Consider the following 16752-nt stretch of genomic DNA (forward strand, 5'->3'; position numbering starts at 1 on the left):
GACTTCATAGAAATAAACAACATACTTCCACAGTTAAATGTCAGTATACCTAATGGTAATTTACCAAAAGGACGGAAAAACATCACTGGTTAAATCCAGATATTGGTATACATAAACCATAAATTCTCACCGGTTAAATCCACCTATGACACTCATGTATCAAACACAGCCTGTCCAGTAATTATTAGAGATAATATCCCATACTTAAAGAGCAGTTATGCATCTACTCCACAATAGTAAATGACAGGAAAGTTCTCATATCTACAATTCAGGCCTAAGAGTGTTTCCGTCTATGTACCAGTGGTCGTATGATAAAGTGCTAAGTGAATAAGGTAAAGTGCAAAATTTGTAAAAAGTGCATGAGAAGAGAAAGCTAAACCAGCAAAAGTGCAATACCAGTCATTATATCTACACTACACCTATGTTTGTTAACAAGACCACAAGTCGATCGAAATGCGTCATGCAGGGTTTTTGACGGAATAAATCCCCTTTCGGGAGAGGTGGCCATTGGCCCCTCAACGGGGAGGCGGTCCCTTCTAAGGATGGGTCGCCGAAAGAAAAGGAAAGGCGGTCAAGGCCCCTTCCTGTGTAGGAGGGGTTACAGCCCCCTCCTGGGGAATTTCCCGGGGCCAGTGACGTCTGCGACGGCAGATGTGGTAAGTTGTGCGGGGTTTAGGGGGGGGTCTACGCTACCTTCTAGATACCTCACACGAGTCCTCGAACGACCTTTAAGTGGCGTCGAGTTTTATTGGTGCCCCCGTCAAGTCAAAGGGAAATTGGTAGTTGTACTTGAGGTACGCCTCAGTGCTGTCGCCCCTCACAAGTGGGGGGGGTATTTCTGGTTAGGGATCTTGACACCGGTTACGACCTTGCCGTTGGCCCTTAAACGTTAGGATGTACAATTTCATAATTTCAAGTAAATGTTTGTAGGATGTTAGTTCGGCTAGGAGAACCTCTGTATTAGAGAATCTGTTAAGGTTAGCCAAACATCGCAATGTGGTAATGAAATTGTACATTAATATGAAACTGTTGATTTAATGTTTTAATTTTGTTTTAATAAATACGGCCGGGAGGGTCACTCCCTCCCTCTTCCAAAAACTTCAAGAACTGTTTCCTGTTTCCCTCCTTTGGGGATTGTGTTGAGAGGGGGTGGCGGGTATCTCAGCCATATCCCCTTTTGCCCTTTCACTACTGTGTTTAGCGATCTGAGCCTTGTTTATCCTGATATTTCATGAAGACACTTTGTTAGTTCTCCATATAAAATGTTTTTGGTCTGCCTTACTGTTTCATTAAACCAGTTCTTGGAACTAGAAAAAATTAAGTTTTTAAAATGTAGATTAGTCTTTTGGATAAATAGACTAATACTCAAAACGGTAACAATATTTTCCCATACATTTCCAGCAAGATTCTAGAGGCTGATTCAATGAAAGATTCATTTCCTCAGAAGTGACATAGTATGGCAGCTTGCCGGCATTGCAGTGTCGGAGTGTCACAGAAAAATAAACCTGCAAGCTAATAGGGAAAGAAAAGGTGTGGAAGGAGGGTGGTGTTACTCTAGGCTGGCATTTCAGGGGTATCCCCCTTTCTTGTGAGTTTATGGTGCACAGATAATGCTTTAAATGAGACCCCACATATCTTCATCAATGCAATGCCATTTAATTTTCTCTGACGGCAAAGTCAACTGCGGCGTGTCTCTGGTGTCACCACTGTCACCTATGCTATTCAATACTTTTAAGAAAGCACTCATAGTCCTAGACAATGGGATTTGAATTTCCATTCATATACAATTGACATACAGATTTATCTGCATCTCAATGGTCCTCAGGAAAACATTTCCCCTTTTGGAGAAGGATTGAACCAGGTGGTCTCCTGGAGGATCCTTAAGCTTAAGGGAGCCAAGAGAGAGGTCCTGTTGCTGGAATGTTATCTATGGATACCATCCCTTGGCCTTCACTTCTGTTTAATGGCAACAGTGCGCTTGCCAGCACAACTACAAATCGGGGAGAAAGTCCTGGACAACAAACAGATGGCATATTTCCCCAAAAATGCTGGAGTGTTGTGCTACACCAAATTTGGCAACCTTACCCTCTGACATTTTCTAAAAGCTGGGATGCACCAAATTCACAAGAATAGGGGGACCCCTGTGTTTCCCCTAGCATTTGTGAAAAAAAGCTGCTTAGTGCAAGAGCAGACACCCTGTCGCCATGTTGCAAGGGTGCCTGCGCTGCAGGGTCGATTGTTTATGTGCAGGAAGGACTACCTTCCTGAGTTTATGTGCAAGAAGGACTACCTTCCTGCACATTAACAATCAATAATGGCAATTTGATCATTCTATGTGTGCTGCAAAATGCAACAAACCTAGAAAGAGAAAAAAACGATTTGAAATTTATAATTGCTCGATTTATTGCCCTTCTTAGACTAGGTATTCCCTGGTGTTAGTTTTTGGCGCGGCCTCAGCCTTCTAAATCTGGGCAGCATCAAAAAGCAGTCGGTCTTGCGGTGTAACAGAGGGAGGGGCAGACAGCTAAACAAGAAAAGAAGCCTTCTGGCCTAGGTACCTGCTTGCTGAAACAATCTAAATTTTGTCAATTGATTAATCTGCAAACGAAGCTTTATGACGATAAAGGTCTGTTAGTTTTGAGAGGAACTGTAAGGTGAACAGCTGGGCCTAAAATAGTGACTTGAACATTCATAGTGCTTTCTCTCACGGACTGGGAACTCAGTCATTACCCCAATCAGAACTCAATTCTGTGGGTCCATGGCTGTCACACACAGATGTGCAGTGCAGATGGGCAGTTAACACATACATCAATAGAGCCTTTTATAGAAGTGCGTCTCTTGATGATTAGTTTAACTTGCATTTATTTTTCTTTCCGGGTATGCATTATTTTATGGGCAAATACCTGAAAGTGGAAGACCACCAAAATAGTTTCAGAATATTTTGTTCTTTTTAGCCGCGCCTTTGATCCCGCTCTCACTGCACTCAGAATCACTGTTCCCATACTTTTTTAACATACTTCGACCGCTGCTCCAAATCAATTTTTTTAAAAATATGTAATTTAATTTTCCTAAATATGACATTAAAAATATCACCAAAAGCCAATTTTTAACATTTGCAAAACAAGTATTTATGTCTGTTCACATTTATAGTGTTGAATTCAGAAAGTCAGAAAATCGTGGCACAGGTTTACCTCTGAATCTTTGAAAAAAAATATTTATATCAATACTTAAAGCAGTTACAAAATACTCACACAACTGCCAGCTGTAGAGATGAAAGGTCATTCTGCATTCCATGGTGAGAAAGAATAGTTAATGCCAGTTTACTCAGATCTCCATTCCAGCTATAGGGGTCGCCCTGCAAAGGATACATTTGCAAGTCAGTGCTCTCACGTTAATTTGCAAAACAAAGCACAAGATATATCCAAGACGACTCTAATACGCCTTTAAATTGCATAATATAGCATACTATAACACCACCGCATAAAACAGAAGACACAAGATGTATCCAAGACGACTCAAATTGCGTAATATAGCATACTATAACAATACCACATAAAACAGAAGATATTATAAGAATGGGTAAAATAGCATAGGAAATAGATACAATATCATAGGATAGGGAAAGATAGCATAACATAAGAAATACCATACGAACTAGCATACAAAACAGATACAATGGTATAGGATAGGGTAAGATAGCGTAACATAACCTAATAGCATACATAATTGCATGCAAAATAGATGCAATAGCATCAGAGGGGTAAGATAGCGTAGCATAACGTAATAAAGTGTAACATACACAAAAGCCTACACAATAGATACAATGGCATAGGAGGGCGTAAGATAGCGTAGCATAACATAATAGTGTACAAAATAGCATAAAATAGATACAATAGCATAGGATGGGGTAAAATAGTGTAACAAACTAATAGCAGGCACAATAGCATAGGATAGGGAAAGATAGTGCAACATAACATAATAGCATAGAAAACAGTAAACACGATAGACACAATGGCTTAGATAGGCTAAAATAGCATAACATAATATAATAGTGTACAGAATAGCATACACAATAGATACAATAGCATAGGAGGGGGTAAGATAGTGTGGCATAAACTATTAGCATACACAGTAGATACAATAGCATAGATAGAGTAACATGATTTGATTTGATTTGATTTTAGGTTTTCTACAGCGCGCAGCTACCCTGGGGCATCCCGGCGCTAAAAAAGACCACAGTACTGAGGTAAGGAAGGGTCAGGAAGACAAGCTCAGGGGAAAAGTAGGGTTTTTAGGCGTTTCCTAAACCTGAGGTGGTTATGTTCTTGCCTCAGGGAGAGAGGAAGGGCATTCCAAAGTCTGGGAGCATTATAGGAGAACAGGCGACCGCCTGTTCTGGCCTTCCTAATTCTAGGGACATTGGCGAGGGAAAGAGAGTTGGATCTTAATTGTCGACTTGAATGCTGTTGAGTCACGAGTGTCCTAAGAATGGGAGGGCCTTCGTTGTGCATAATTCTATGAGTAATGCACAGGGTCTTAAAATTGACCCTCTCTTTTACTGGCAACCAGTGCAGGCTTCTGAGAGCTGGTTTGGCCGAATTCCTCGCTGAGGTTCTTAATAGCATACATATTTGCATGCAAAATAGATATATTAGCATAGGAGGGGGTAAGATAGTGTAGCATAACATAATAGCATGCAAAATAGCATTCACAATAGATACAATAGCAGAGGAGGGGCAAGATAGCATAACATAACATAAGACGGCGATCCCACATATCAAATACAATGCGGCCGCCAACACGGCGGCCGCAAAAGCCATTTTTCCCTTGCAGCAGGTGCTGCTGGCTGCAGCACCCGCCGCAATTGAAAAAATGCAGGTTTTGCTTTTTCCTGTACTACGTGGCAGGCATCATGGTGCAGGGAAATGTAGGGGGCACCCAAGTGCACAAACTAACTACCCCTGCACAAGAGGGGGCCCACAACGAGCCCCCAAATGCCCTCCCTGCCAGCCTTTCTATGGCAGGTGCACCGCTATGGAAAAGCTGGTGGGGCTCCAGCATCCTAATCTGGCGGGTTATGCCTGCTAGGCACCGCCACCATTCTAAGGATGTGGGCAGTCCGACAGGCAATCGGAACAATTGCCACTGTCGGACCTGTGGCGGTCGGGCTTTCCGTCCGCCAGCACACCGCCCGCCATCACAATCTGGCGGGTGGAAAATGGCCACAAGATCGTGGTGAACCTACCACCAGCAGCCTGCTGGTGGTGATTCACCACGATCGTAATCAGCCCCTCATTTCACGAAAAAGTTTGGATACATTTTATAGCAAATCACAAAAAGCACGCTTTATGAGTACAGAGATACCTTTTTGCCAAATTTGGTGTCATTTTATTTGTCTGTTTTTTTCTGTATCGGAGAGCAAAGTTTCTTATGGGGATGATAATGGAAAGCCAGCCACACTTGTTGTACCCTCCCCTTTCTTTGCCCCTCGGTAACAGAAATGCGCGAATCTTTAAATAAAGGAGCCAAAGAAAATAAAAAATGTTAACGAAAGTTTTGTACAGATTCGAAATGGCACCAAAGTTATTAAGGAAACAAACAATGGAAATGCTGACATAACTTTAAAAGATAAGATTGAATTTTATTCCGACTTGTTATCTCTAGTAAATACCAACAATAAACACCATAAAAATGCATCACAATAAAAATAAACACATTTTAGAAGCTGTATTGAACCTTTTGACAGCATTATTAACACAATAGGAAAAAAGTATCAAGAAAAAGTATTGATCAAGAAAAAAAATTAGATTTTCAAGATTGTGCTCGGTTTCCTAAATGAATACTAGTGTGTTGCAGTTAAACTAAAGTGAATCATAAATATACATAACATTGTTTCATAGCACATTGTGTGCTGCATTTACTTTATTGCTTTTTATCGCAGTTAAATATAAGCTATATTAAAGTATTGTTAGAGCCACGAATTAATTTGTATTCAGAAAACCGTACATTGGAGAGTTAAATAAATATTTTAAGTTACCTCTGTTTGACTGTGTTCATACAGCAAGAACTGGCTTAGGAGCATTTCATGAATTGCTAAACCCGATTCCTTTTTGCTTAATGCTGTATCCCTCTGTAAAATAATGCATACTTTATTATTAAATGCTGGCAAGTTACCAGAAACTTTCAATAATTACAGACACAATAATTCTGGCTCTAAATTGGAAAAACTTATGAAAAAAAACTATTAATTCCCAGTGGCGTAGGTAGACCTTTAGCCGCCTGTAGCGGTCCCTGCGTGGCCACCCGTAGCGGTCCCTGCCTTTGTCGCCCAGGGCAGCCTGTCCCCCACCTGCCTTACCACTGTTAACTCCTATAGTTAACAGGCCAAATCTTATCATTTACATTAGTGCCGGACAATTTTACATTGGTACTGGGTAATATTACACTGGTGTCAGGCTATGTTTTTGTGCCAATCTTAAAATAACCTTTTCCATGTGCCGTCCGACGTCACGGTGGGCATGTGCGTTGGACGGCCGGGGGCCGTCCGAACTGCGCACACGTCATTTTTTTACGCACCGCGAGTTCCCATGCTTATTGGACAACTCTGTCTCTGTCTCCTAGACACAAAATTAAAAGTGAATGGGAGGAAGACTAGGTGGCGGGGGGAGGAGTGGTAGATACATTTAATGGCTCACAAACCAATGACGCCTTGGTATATGATCAATGCCCCATCCGACACCCCCTGGGAACTCCCCCAGCCCTCCCAATGCTGTCAGGAATGACTGAAAAGTTTTGCACGCGTTGTAGAACCTATGCATCCGTGACTGACATCTTTGCATGAAAACTGCAAGCATCCAACATTGAGAATCAGGATTCTGTGCACAATTTATACTTTTTTCGACCAGAAACCTGAAGTGTGGCTTTGTGAATCAGGCCCTGCATGTCTGCAAGTGAGTGCACCTCTGACGTAGAGCTCGATTCCAGTGGTTTAGCATTACCAATGCTATTTACATTAAAATAAAAATCCAACCTTTATAATGTTGACATAATATTCACATTGGAACAGTTTACAACAGCATACAAAAGCCCACTTGGAGACAGCCTGCTACAAGACAATGACCTTGGGTGCAAAGCAGCACATGAACAGCTCAGGTACATGAAGTCCCAGTTGCCCTTCTCGATGACCCTCTTTGCCATCTGTGTTTTTCCACGCAGAAAAGATGGGTCCTAAAGCAAAACACACACTCCCTCTCGATGCAAAACAGCTCTCCTCGATTCTAATAATCCTTAAAACACATTCCTCCAAGCTGTGAAAACAAACTGCTAATAGCATTACTGCACGATGACTAAATACACTCTGAATGTGCATGGTACCCCGAGGCATCTATTCAACATCCGCTTCCAGGCTTGCAGCCTCATTTTAGCAAAAACACGTTGGTGCCAAACAACGAAAATAAGCAGATAACATTTTGCATTTTCATCAAGCTAGATGCAAAATATTAAGTGCCCAATCATGCCTCTCACTGTAAGCGTAGGGCAGTAATACAGCTCTCGGTATTACTAATAGCAAGGTTTTTCTGTGATTGCGGATGGCAATGTTACTGAGGATGTGCAAACTAATCTCCTATGGGCCCATGAGGATTATTGGGAAATTATATTTGGAAATCAGTGCTAATTCCAGATGTAAAACTGCGGGGCATATTATCAAGGGGGTTTATCTCTTAAAGTTTATCTTTAAAAGCCAAGAAAGCGGAGATAAAATTATCTCCCTATTACCTTGCTGTCGCTAACACCAGTTAGAGACAGCTAGTAGGAGATCGCGACCATCTTGGACCCCGCTTTGCATGTCAGTGATATTTATCACTAATGACATGCAAAGTGGGCGTGCCAAGATGTTAGCGACTGGAAACAGTCTCTAACATCGCTATCTCCTATTACCAACTTTTGGAGATATTTGCGCTAAGCGCGAATATCTCCAAAAGCTAACACCTTGCCTGAGCAGTTCTTAGCCATGTTATCCAATGGGAGGTGGATAACATGGCTAAGAGCATTAGCTCGCTAATGCATGAATATCGCTGACATTTCAGCGATATTCATGCATTGCGGACAATTTTTATCGCATTTGCGATAAACCTTGGTAATACCAAGGTTTATCTGCGATAAAAATCGCCGCAGCTCGGCGATAATTTTTTCACGCTAACCAAGCAATTGCGAAAATTATCGCTATTGCTTGGTAATATGCCCCTGCATTTCTGGTCCATTTTCCTGAGACCAATTCAAGCAGGTTTGACCTGGAGGATTTGTGCTGGTAACCAGTGACTTATTATCACATGCGGTAATATTGGTAATATCGCAGGATGGCCATACATGTCTGGGCCGCCCTCCTGCTTCGGCCCAAATGTGTATTAAGGGCGGCTACTCCTAATAAGAAGCTAAAGAAGGTCTTGTTATTACATGAGAGAAGATAAGGAGAAGGCTGGTTAAAACCAACCATGCACACCCACTGACACAATGTGAATGTACATCTGTATGTATGTCCTTAAATAAAGGAATTCACGCCACCTATTCCTTGTTTAAAATAAAAATCAAGACACCTTGAAAAGCTTCCAACTCACACAGCCATGCAAACCATAACTCACACACCAGATGCAATGCTGTTCTTGGCCTCACTGCTGACTTGACAGGTGCAATTACAAATGCCGTAAATAATGAAATTGCTTATCAGACTTTGGCTGCTGAATGTAGTCAAAATATCTAGTTGATAATATGGAGAAAGATGATAAATCACTGGAAGAATTAGATCGTGAATTGCAATTTTTCCTTTTAATTTCTCATACAGAGGGGGGGTTGTATATTCGGAATATTGGGAACCAAAAGATTGGCAAGGTACATGTATGTGGAGTTAGGAACTGAAAATCTATGATATATATATATATATATATATATATATATATATATATATATATATATATATATATATATATATATATATATATATATACTTACTTCACAAAATTCTGACAGTGAATATTTTGCCCCCAATATTTTAGCATGTTGATGTTAAAATCAGGTAGAAACCCCTCAGGGGAGCCCCATTATTCTTGCTGCTCCTGTTCAGGTATTGATAAAACGGGGGGACTGCATTTAATAGGAAACAGCCCTGAGAGGTTCAAATGTGAGGGCTGGGGGCCTGGCTATCTACTCATATCCTAGTTTTACACTATATTCAGTCAGAAGATGTGTGCAGCTTTCATTTTAATACGTTTGGTAAACATAAAATGATTAAGGCATCTGATTTACCCTAAAACTAGAACAACATTTTTCAGTATGTTAAATGGTCATTTCTGATTCTAAGCATCCCTCAGTGCACCTATTATATTGATTGACAAGCAGGGGCAAAGCCAAAAGGTGTTTGAATAGTGAATGCCAAATTAATGCTGCAAGTGATGAAACCCAGGGGCACGCAAATACATACATGTGCCAGCATATACAGACATAAAGAGATAACAAGTACGTACGCATTGCACACATCTACTAACAGTCTCAGACAAATCTGTCGAAAAACACACACATATACACACACTTAAAAAAGCACGTTCTCATAGGCACATCCACAGTGTGTTCAACCTGTTAGCCTTAGAGTGGTCTTCCCCCAAGATTTGTGCCTTCCTCCTCCATTGTTCTGAGCCTGCTTTTGCTGGCCTTAGGACTCTGCACACTTTACCACTAATAATGAGTGCTAAAGTGAATATGCTCACCTCTTAAAACATGGTAACATTGGCTTATCTCTAACTGGCATATTTAATTTACTTATAAGTCCCTAGTAAAATGGTACTTCATGTGACCTAGGCCTGTATATGGTCTGCATCACTGGTTGTGCCACCCACTTAATTAGCCCTTTAAACATGTCTCAGACCTGCCATTACAGCCAGTGGGTTAGCAATTTCAACCTGCCATTTCGACCTGGAAAAATAAACCTTTTGCCAGGTCCAACGCCTTTTTAATAAATACAAGAACCCCAGGGGAGGCACTCGATAGCACAGAGGGCAAGGTGCAATATATTTTAGAAGTATAACATGTACTTTTGAGTTTTACATGTCCTAATAGTGAAAAACTCTTACATGCGTTTTTCACTACAGCAAAGTTCATCTCTTCCATAGGATAACATTGGCAGTGCCTTATTACATTTTAACAGTGTTTTTTTTCCAAATTGAAAGTGATAACCAGTTCATGTTTGGTGACTCCAGAATAAAAATGTAAAACCTAATTCATGATGAAGTCGGATTTTAAATTGCAGTTCTAAAAATGACACTTAAAAAAGTTTGCATTTTCCCGCCTTAGCCATTTAGGGCCCTTAGCCTGTCTCTGACTGGGTGTAGCTGCTGACAGTTGGGATTTGTGTATTCCTCATAGACAGCCACACACAATAGGGAGCTTCGGTCTGCCTGAATGGGTCATCACTGGCAGGATGGGAGGGAGGAGCTGGGAACAGCCCCACTTACACCTGAATAGACTGGGTGCTGTTGCCACACAAAGAGCTGCATACCCCCTGTAGTTAGTCTGGTGCCAGGACAGGGAAGGCAGGATACCTGGGGACTTAAAAGGGAAACCTACAGAAGCTTCTCTCCCACTTTAAAGGAATAAATGAGTATAAAAACTGGACCTCAGACACCACCACTTAAGTACACTCCTGGACCTGTTGATACCCTGCCAGGAAGAAGGACTGCTGTGGTGCTGAAGGACTGCCACTCTGCTGAACTGCACTGTGCTGGACTATTTGTTACCGTGCTGCTGCTTTGTTGCCTGGGTTCGAAAGACAGGACCTGCCTCTCTTGAAACCAAAACCCAGAGTGACTCCAAGGGCCAGTTGGCTGGCCTCCCGACCTGAAGCCTCAGGAACATTACAGGCTTCCAACAACATTGCTTCTGCACCTGGACTCTGCCATTTGTGAGTCTACCATGCCAAATAGTGCCACCCCATTCCTAGACCCTTGGATGTTGGCTGAAGGTGCTCTGCTAGCCTCTGAGGATCCAGCGGAACTGACACGTCTCCTCTGCAGAGGGGCGCAAACCCGTGCTGAATCAACGTATCTCCGCTGTTGCATTGATTGGACCTGATTCAAAGACCTGCATCTCAGTTCTTTGGAGCTGCCGAATCTTCCCAACGGTGTGACACATCCTCAGCACAGGCCCTCACATCCCTCATTGACGGCAGCCTCAACGACGATGATGGACTTCTCATCACAGCTTCGCAGCTCTTTGGAACCAACACATAGCCTTGCCTGCACACCCCATCCTTGATGGCGGACTTCACATCACAAGCCCTGTTGACAGGATTCTTGATGATGATGCAGGCCATCACAAGTCAACGCTGTCTCTCTGTATCTTGGAACCAATTTATTGCTTTGGGTGTGTGACGCATCTTTGACGCTGATGCACACGTTGCTCTGCAAACCAGGATTTAAGGTACTTTGATCAGCTGGCCTAATTGGGTTCCTGTAGGCGGCCAGTGGTCCATCTCGGTCGGCCTGAACTTGTGACTTTGTCAGGATCTGGTACGACCAGATACCACAGTTGGCACTTTGTGCTTTTTGGTGCCATTTTAACTTATCTTTCCAGCATAATATCTCCGGTTCTACGGATTGGACTGTTGTCGTTTTGGTCTTGTTTTATTTATTAAAGAAAGTTCTATTTTTCTAACTTGGTGTGGGATCCTTTTGTGGTGTTTCCTCTGTTTTACTGTTTGACGTGTTGCACAAATACTTTATACATTGCCTCTAAGTTAAGCCTGACTGCTCTGTCCCAAGCTACAAGGGGGTTGGGCACAAGTTACTTTGGGGTTACTTGTGCCTTACCCTGACTGAGATTGTGGTTGCTGCTCACAACCCAGTCAACCAACAACTCAATTTCTCACACAGAGCAATAGTACAATTACCTCTAAGACACATACAGCAAACACAGCATCAATACAAGGTGTATACTATTTAAATATAGCACATACAAGACAGCAGCACTGCCAGCTTCCCTCTTACAGAGAACATTTAAGTGAAATGTCAGATCATGCAGGTACAATCCCTTGATTCAATGAAAATGTTAGAAACCACATTTTCGTGGATGGGTTGTTATTTCAGACAAGCACCTGATCATCCTTAGATGTGATCTTTGGAACTGGGAGGTGGGGATTCCCCCCCCCCCAAGGACTCTATGGTAGCAGGGCTCTGGATGGAATAGATATATATGGTGCCCAGACTGTTTCATATATGTTGCTTCTGTTCCACAGTTTTGTGTAATGTTCTCCATTGCTAGTCAATTCCACAACTTATTAAGCCAGCCTTCTTTTTTAGTAGTGTGGGCTGTATTGCTGCAGTTAGTGGCATGGATAACCATTACCTAGTACACTCTAGAGTGATCCAGGCCACTTTATTTCTCAAAGTTTTATATAGCCCGAATTAGACCCAACTTTAAAGACCTCACAGCACCAAAATACCCATCTGGAAGATCATATATAGTTTGAGCATTAGCATGATAGACTCTAGTCTATGGTTCAATGTCCAATTCTATTATGCCTATGTATTGATAGTGCCTAACCATGCTGAATTAGCAGTATGAATCTTTCAATTTTGAGCCTGATTAACCATGGACTTCTTCAAATATATGTGCAACAACTTTCTGACTTGATCTTCTATAAGCAAATAGTATCTCGAGCTGAATATAATTTCATCCAAGATTTTCTTTAAAGACTTCTCCAAACAGTTGAACACTCTCTGCACAGAACCATTGTTCCCTACCTCTGTACATGAAACAAGGTTACTCCTGATGCTGTGAACATAGAGGCAACTCTAACAGACAACTACGGGTCCGACGTAACAGTGAGGTCCGGTAGTAGTGGGTGCAAGAAAGAGTGCAGAGTAGACTGTTTTTATCGACTAGAGGCATAAAGAAGGGTTGCTTACTCCCTCCTTTGTTTTTCTCACTGTACGTGAACCAGCTGTACAAGAAGGTTGCTTAGCAAGACTTTTCAGTCATTGAGGACTTCTAGATCCCAGTATTGTTATACTCTGATAATACAGTTCTGATTGTGCAAACTTTGAAAGGGCTACAAGCTAATCATGAAGAGCTACTGTGAGCTAAATGGTTAAAGATTAAATTTAGGAAATGAAACAGTGATGTCAGGCAAAGGGTTTTTATCAAGGGAGTTCCGAGCTGGAGGAGGTTTCCTTCTCATACTTGGGTACAACATTATCAACCAATATGTGTTGGAAGGAGCACATCAGCCACACAATTCATTAATGTTCAGTTGTGTTTGATGCCTGCAAACTGGGAAATAGATTTTTCCTGCATATTGACAAAGTGGTGCACGGTAAAGTGGGGAAACCAGAGAGTGTATGGGGCTGAGCTCTGGACTTGGGTAAAAGTGCAGACACCTCTGGTCCCCATGAGAGAAAGTTCCAGAAAACACTACTCTACTTGCCAAGAGAATTTCCACTGTTGTGTTGAAGCTTGATGTCAGTTATGGATCCTGCCACAATAGATATAGATTTGGTGCCTAAAAAAATACAATAAACAGCACAGGATCATCTACCAAGTGACTGGTTGACAAGGCTTGGAATGGAAATTACTCACATGCATGGAGAAGAAATACGTCTCCTGGTCTTGAGTTTGGTGATGTGGGGCAGATATCAAAACCACTAACATCAGCAGTAAGATCTGGGATTGTAAGGGTTCTTTGTGTGGAAGAGAAAGCTAGCTTCATTAAAGGCTCTTACAAATGTGGCCAAATGTGGCCCCTTCTACCCTGAGGAGCCGATCATATTTTATAGTAAGCAAAAGGATCTTATCTTGGTGCGTTGCCAAGGATGACGCTGAAGTAAATCGTAAGGTCTTATTCTGTCTACTTTAGGTCAACTTTCATGATATCAAAAACACATGGCACAAGACTTTGCAAAGAGCTGGCCAATAGAAGCAAAATATACCAGAGGGCAGTTGGGGGACACACAGTAAGTGCCTCCTAAAGGACATCGACAGAAAAAATGACTTGTGCTGCAGCACTTTAGTTCCATTTGAATTATTTTTGTGATCACTGATTATGTTTTAAATGCATATACTTTTCTTTGTCTCCAGTTGTTTTGGGCCTGATTCACAGAACTAACTTAAGACAAAATCCTAAACTTACTACCATTTTGGTATTCACAGAAGGCACTTACTCATTTTGGTATTCACAGAAGGCACTTACTCATTTCGGTATTCACAGAAGTTAGGACTCCTAACTTTAGGACTCCTAAATGCCTTCTGTGAATACCCAAAGTCTTAAAATTAGTATTTTTCTCAATTTAGTAGTAGTAAAGTTAGGACTCCTAACTTTAAAACTCCTAAATGTCTTCTGTGAATACCAAAAGTCTTAAAATTAGGAATTTTCTCAGTTTAGTAGTAGTAAAGTTAGGACTCCTAACTTTAAAACTCCTAAAGGCCTTCTGTGAATACCAAAAGTCTTAAAATTAGTATTTTTCTCAATTTAGTAGTAGTAAAGTTAGGACTCCTAACTTTCAGACTCCTAAATGCCTTCTTTGAATACCGAAAGTCTTAAAATTTGGATTTTTCTCAACTTTACTACTAATAAACAGAAAAATCCTAATTTTAAGACTTTCGGTATTCACAGAATGCATTTAGGAGTCCTAACTTTACTACTACTAAATTGAGAAAAATCCTAATTTTAAGACTTTCGGTATTCATAGAAGGCACTTAGGAGTCCTAAAGTTAGTAGTCCTAACTTTACTACTCCTAACCTGAGAAAAATCCTAACTTTAGGACTTTCGGTATTCACAGAAGGCATTTAGGAGTCCTAAAGTTAGGACTCCTAACTTCTGTGAATACCGAAAAGAGTAAGTGTCTTCTGTGAATAACGAAAAGAGTAAGTGTCTTCTGTGAATACTAAAATGAGTAAGTGCCTTCTGTGAATACGAAAATGGTAGTAAGTTAAGGATTTTGTCTTAAGTTAGTTCTGTGAATCGGGCCCTTTAATTGTAAGTGTGTGTGTCGGAATGTTACACGAAAAAAAAAATTAAGGATGCCTCACTGGGGAAAAGCGAGTGACTTAGTGGCAATGTGAAGTTGCTGACCCTCACCAAAATAATAATGAAAAAAGGTTTTAAAAAGTGGGGTGGGGTGTTCATGGTGCATGCAGTGGAGTGGTGTGGCTCACTGGTTAGAGGTGGAAGACCCGTAAGCAGAGAACGGTCCGGGACCAGGGTTCAATTCCCGACGCGGCAGGGTCGTGGACCAGGGTCAAAAACGGACTTGATAATTCTCGCCTCGGTGCCTACTCTAACCAGGGAACACACTCCGCAACTCAGGGCATTAAGCTTGCCTCATCTCTACAACGGCCCCCCACAGACGCCGGGGATGCCTGGTTTCACCTTGAAAATACCCAGAAAGGGACCATCTCACAGGGAAAACCCCGACGGGTTCCCCAGCGGTCTTCAGCGCCAGGATACTCCATGGAGTCGCAGTGCGCTTTACAAGTACACCCACATTTACATTTACATGCAGTGCGGCAAGTTGTTTGCGTAAGGTCTGATGGGGAGGAAAAAGTTGAGGACATGGCAAGACTGGGAGGAAGCTGACTTTTCAGGAGGGGTGGGGGGGAGTTGACAGTGCAAGCCTATTGTGGAAATGCGTAAAGCAAGAGGCGCTGTACATGTGTGCAACTGCTGGACCCGCAGTAAAAATAAGTTCATGAAAGAAAGAAAAAAGCCGGGGACTGGGGAGAGTGCAAGTAAAGTCATGCATTCCTATGGAGTGCAAAGAGGGAAACAAATTATCTGAAACCAAGCTGTTGAAGGATAAAAGTGAGCCAATCACCATGATGGCAAAGAAGATATGTCCCAGGTGCAAAAATAAAACAGAATAGGAAAGAAAACCATTGAATAAGGGGCAGGGAACTTGAATACATATAAAAGCCTTCTAATCAGGACCAATGAGCTGACCCAAAGCCCAGTCCATGTAGCAATTGAAAAGGGAGCACAGAACTGAGATAGACACAAAAGCCATCCAATCTTGAGCACGAGACTGACCTAAAGCCCGCTCTGTATATATGTGATGCATTGGAAACAATAGGTCTGTAAGTAGAGACCTAAAATGCTTGTAAAATGTTAGAAATCGAAAGGGTTGCTGCATGCTAAAAACGGCACATAATGCTATCACATTTTGTTAAAGTGCATTTTGCTTTTCACTAGTAACAACTTTCTTCAGAGTCTCAGAACTTTCAGAACGTTCAAGAGACTGCTGTCCAAAACATCTTGTCTGTGCCTGGTGTCCTTACAAAAAATGGTGCTTTGAACTGACCGTCACTTGTTATTTATAAATGTCAAAAGTTCAAATCAAACAGACTAATTACTTTCTCCATTCTTTTAACCTAGCTTGTTGCTGTGGAAATACATACAATTTGCAGCCGAGGCATCTTGAATTCCTGTAGTTCATAAAAGCTAGGTAGAGCACTCGAAAGACAATTAGTGGATGGACATTTTCTTTTATTTCAAGACTGCAGATAGCAGCGTCTTTCAAAGAGCATCAGGTGCTCCAATGCCCCCGGGCAATAACTACTGGATGGTCACTCGGACTAGGGGCCAGATATAGGTCGCCCAATAACGGTCGGTAACGGCCGGAATTACTGAATTTCGGCCGTTACCGACCGGTATTGGGCTTTCCAGATGTAGGTGCCATTTTTTTAAGGATTCTGGGCCCGATGTAGGTGGC

General features: G+C 41.8%; 1 protein-coding gene across 1 annotated transcript in view; it reads right to left on the minus strand.

The window, feature by feature from the left end:
- BAIAP3 (BAI1 associated protein 3) overlaps positions 1 to 16752 on the minus strand; it is a 564909-nt gene that overhangs the window by 167403 nt on the left and 380754 nt on the right. The window contains exons 12-13 of the mRNA XM_086940582.1: positions 6038 to 6130; positions 3252 to 3355 (exon numbers count right to left, since the gene is read on the minus strand). Of these exons, the coding sequence (XP_086796708.1) occupies positions 3252 to 3355; positions 6038 to 6130 (197 nt within the window). The remainder of the gene's footprint in view (positions 1 to 3251; positions 3356 to 6037; positions 6131 to 16752) is intronic.

Source organism: Lissotriton vulgaris, chromosome 10 (genome assembly GCF_964263255.1).
Source record: "Lissotriton vulgaris chromosome 10, aLisVul1.2, whole genome shotgun sequence".
In the NCBI taxonomy this organism is placed as follows: Eukaryota; Metazoa; Chordata; class Amphibia; order Caudata; family Salamandridae; genus Lissotriton; species Lissotriton vulgaris.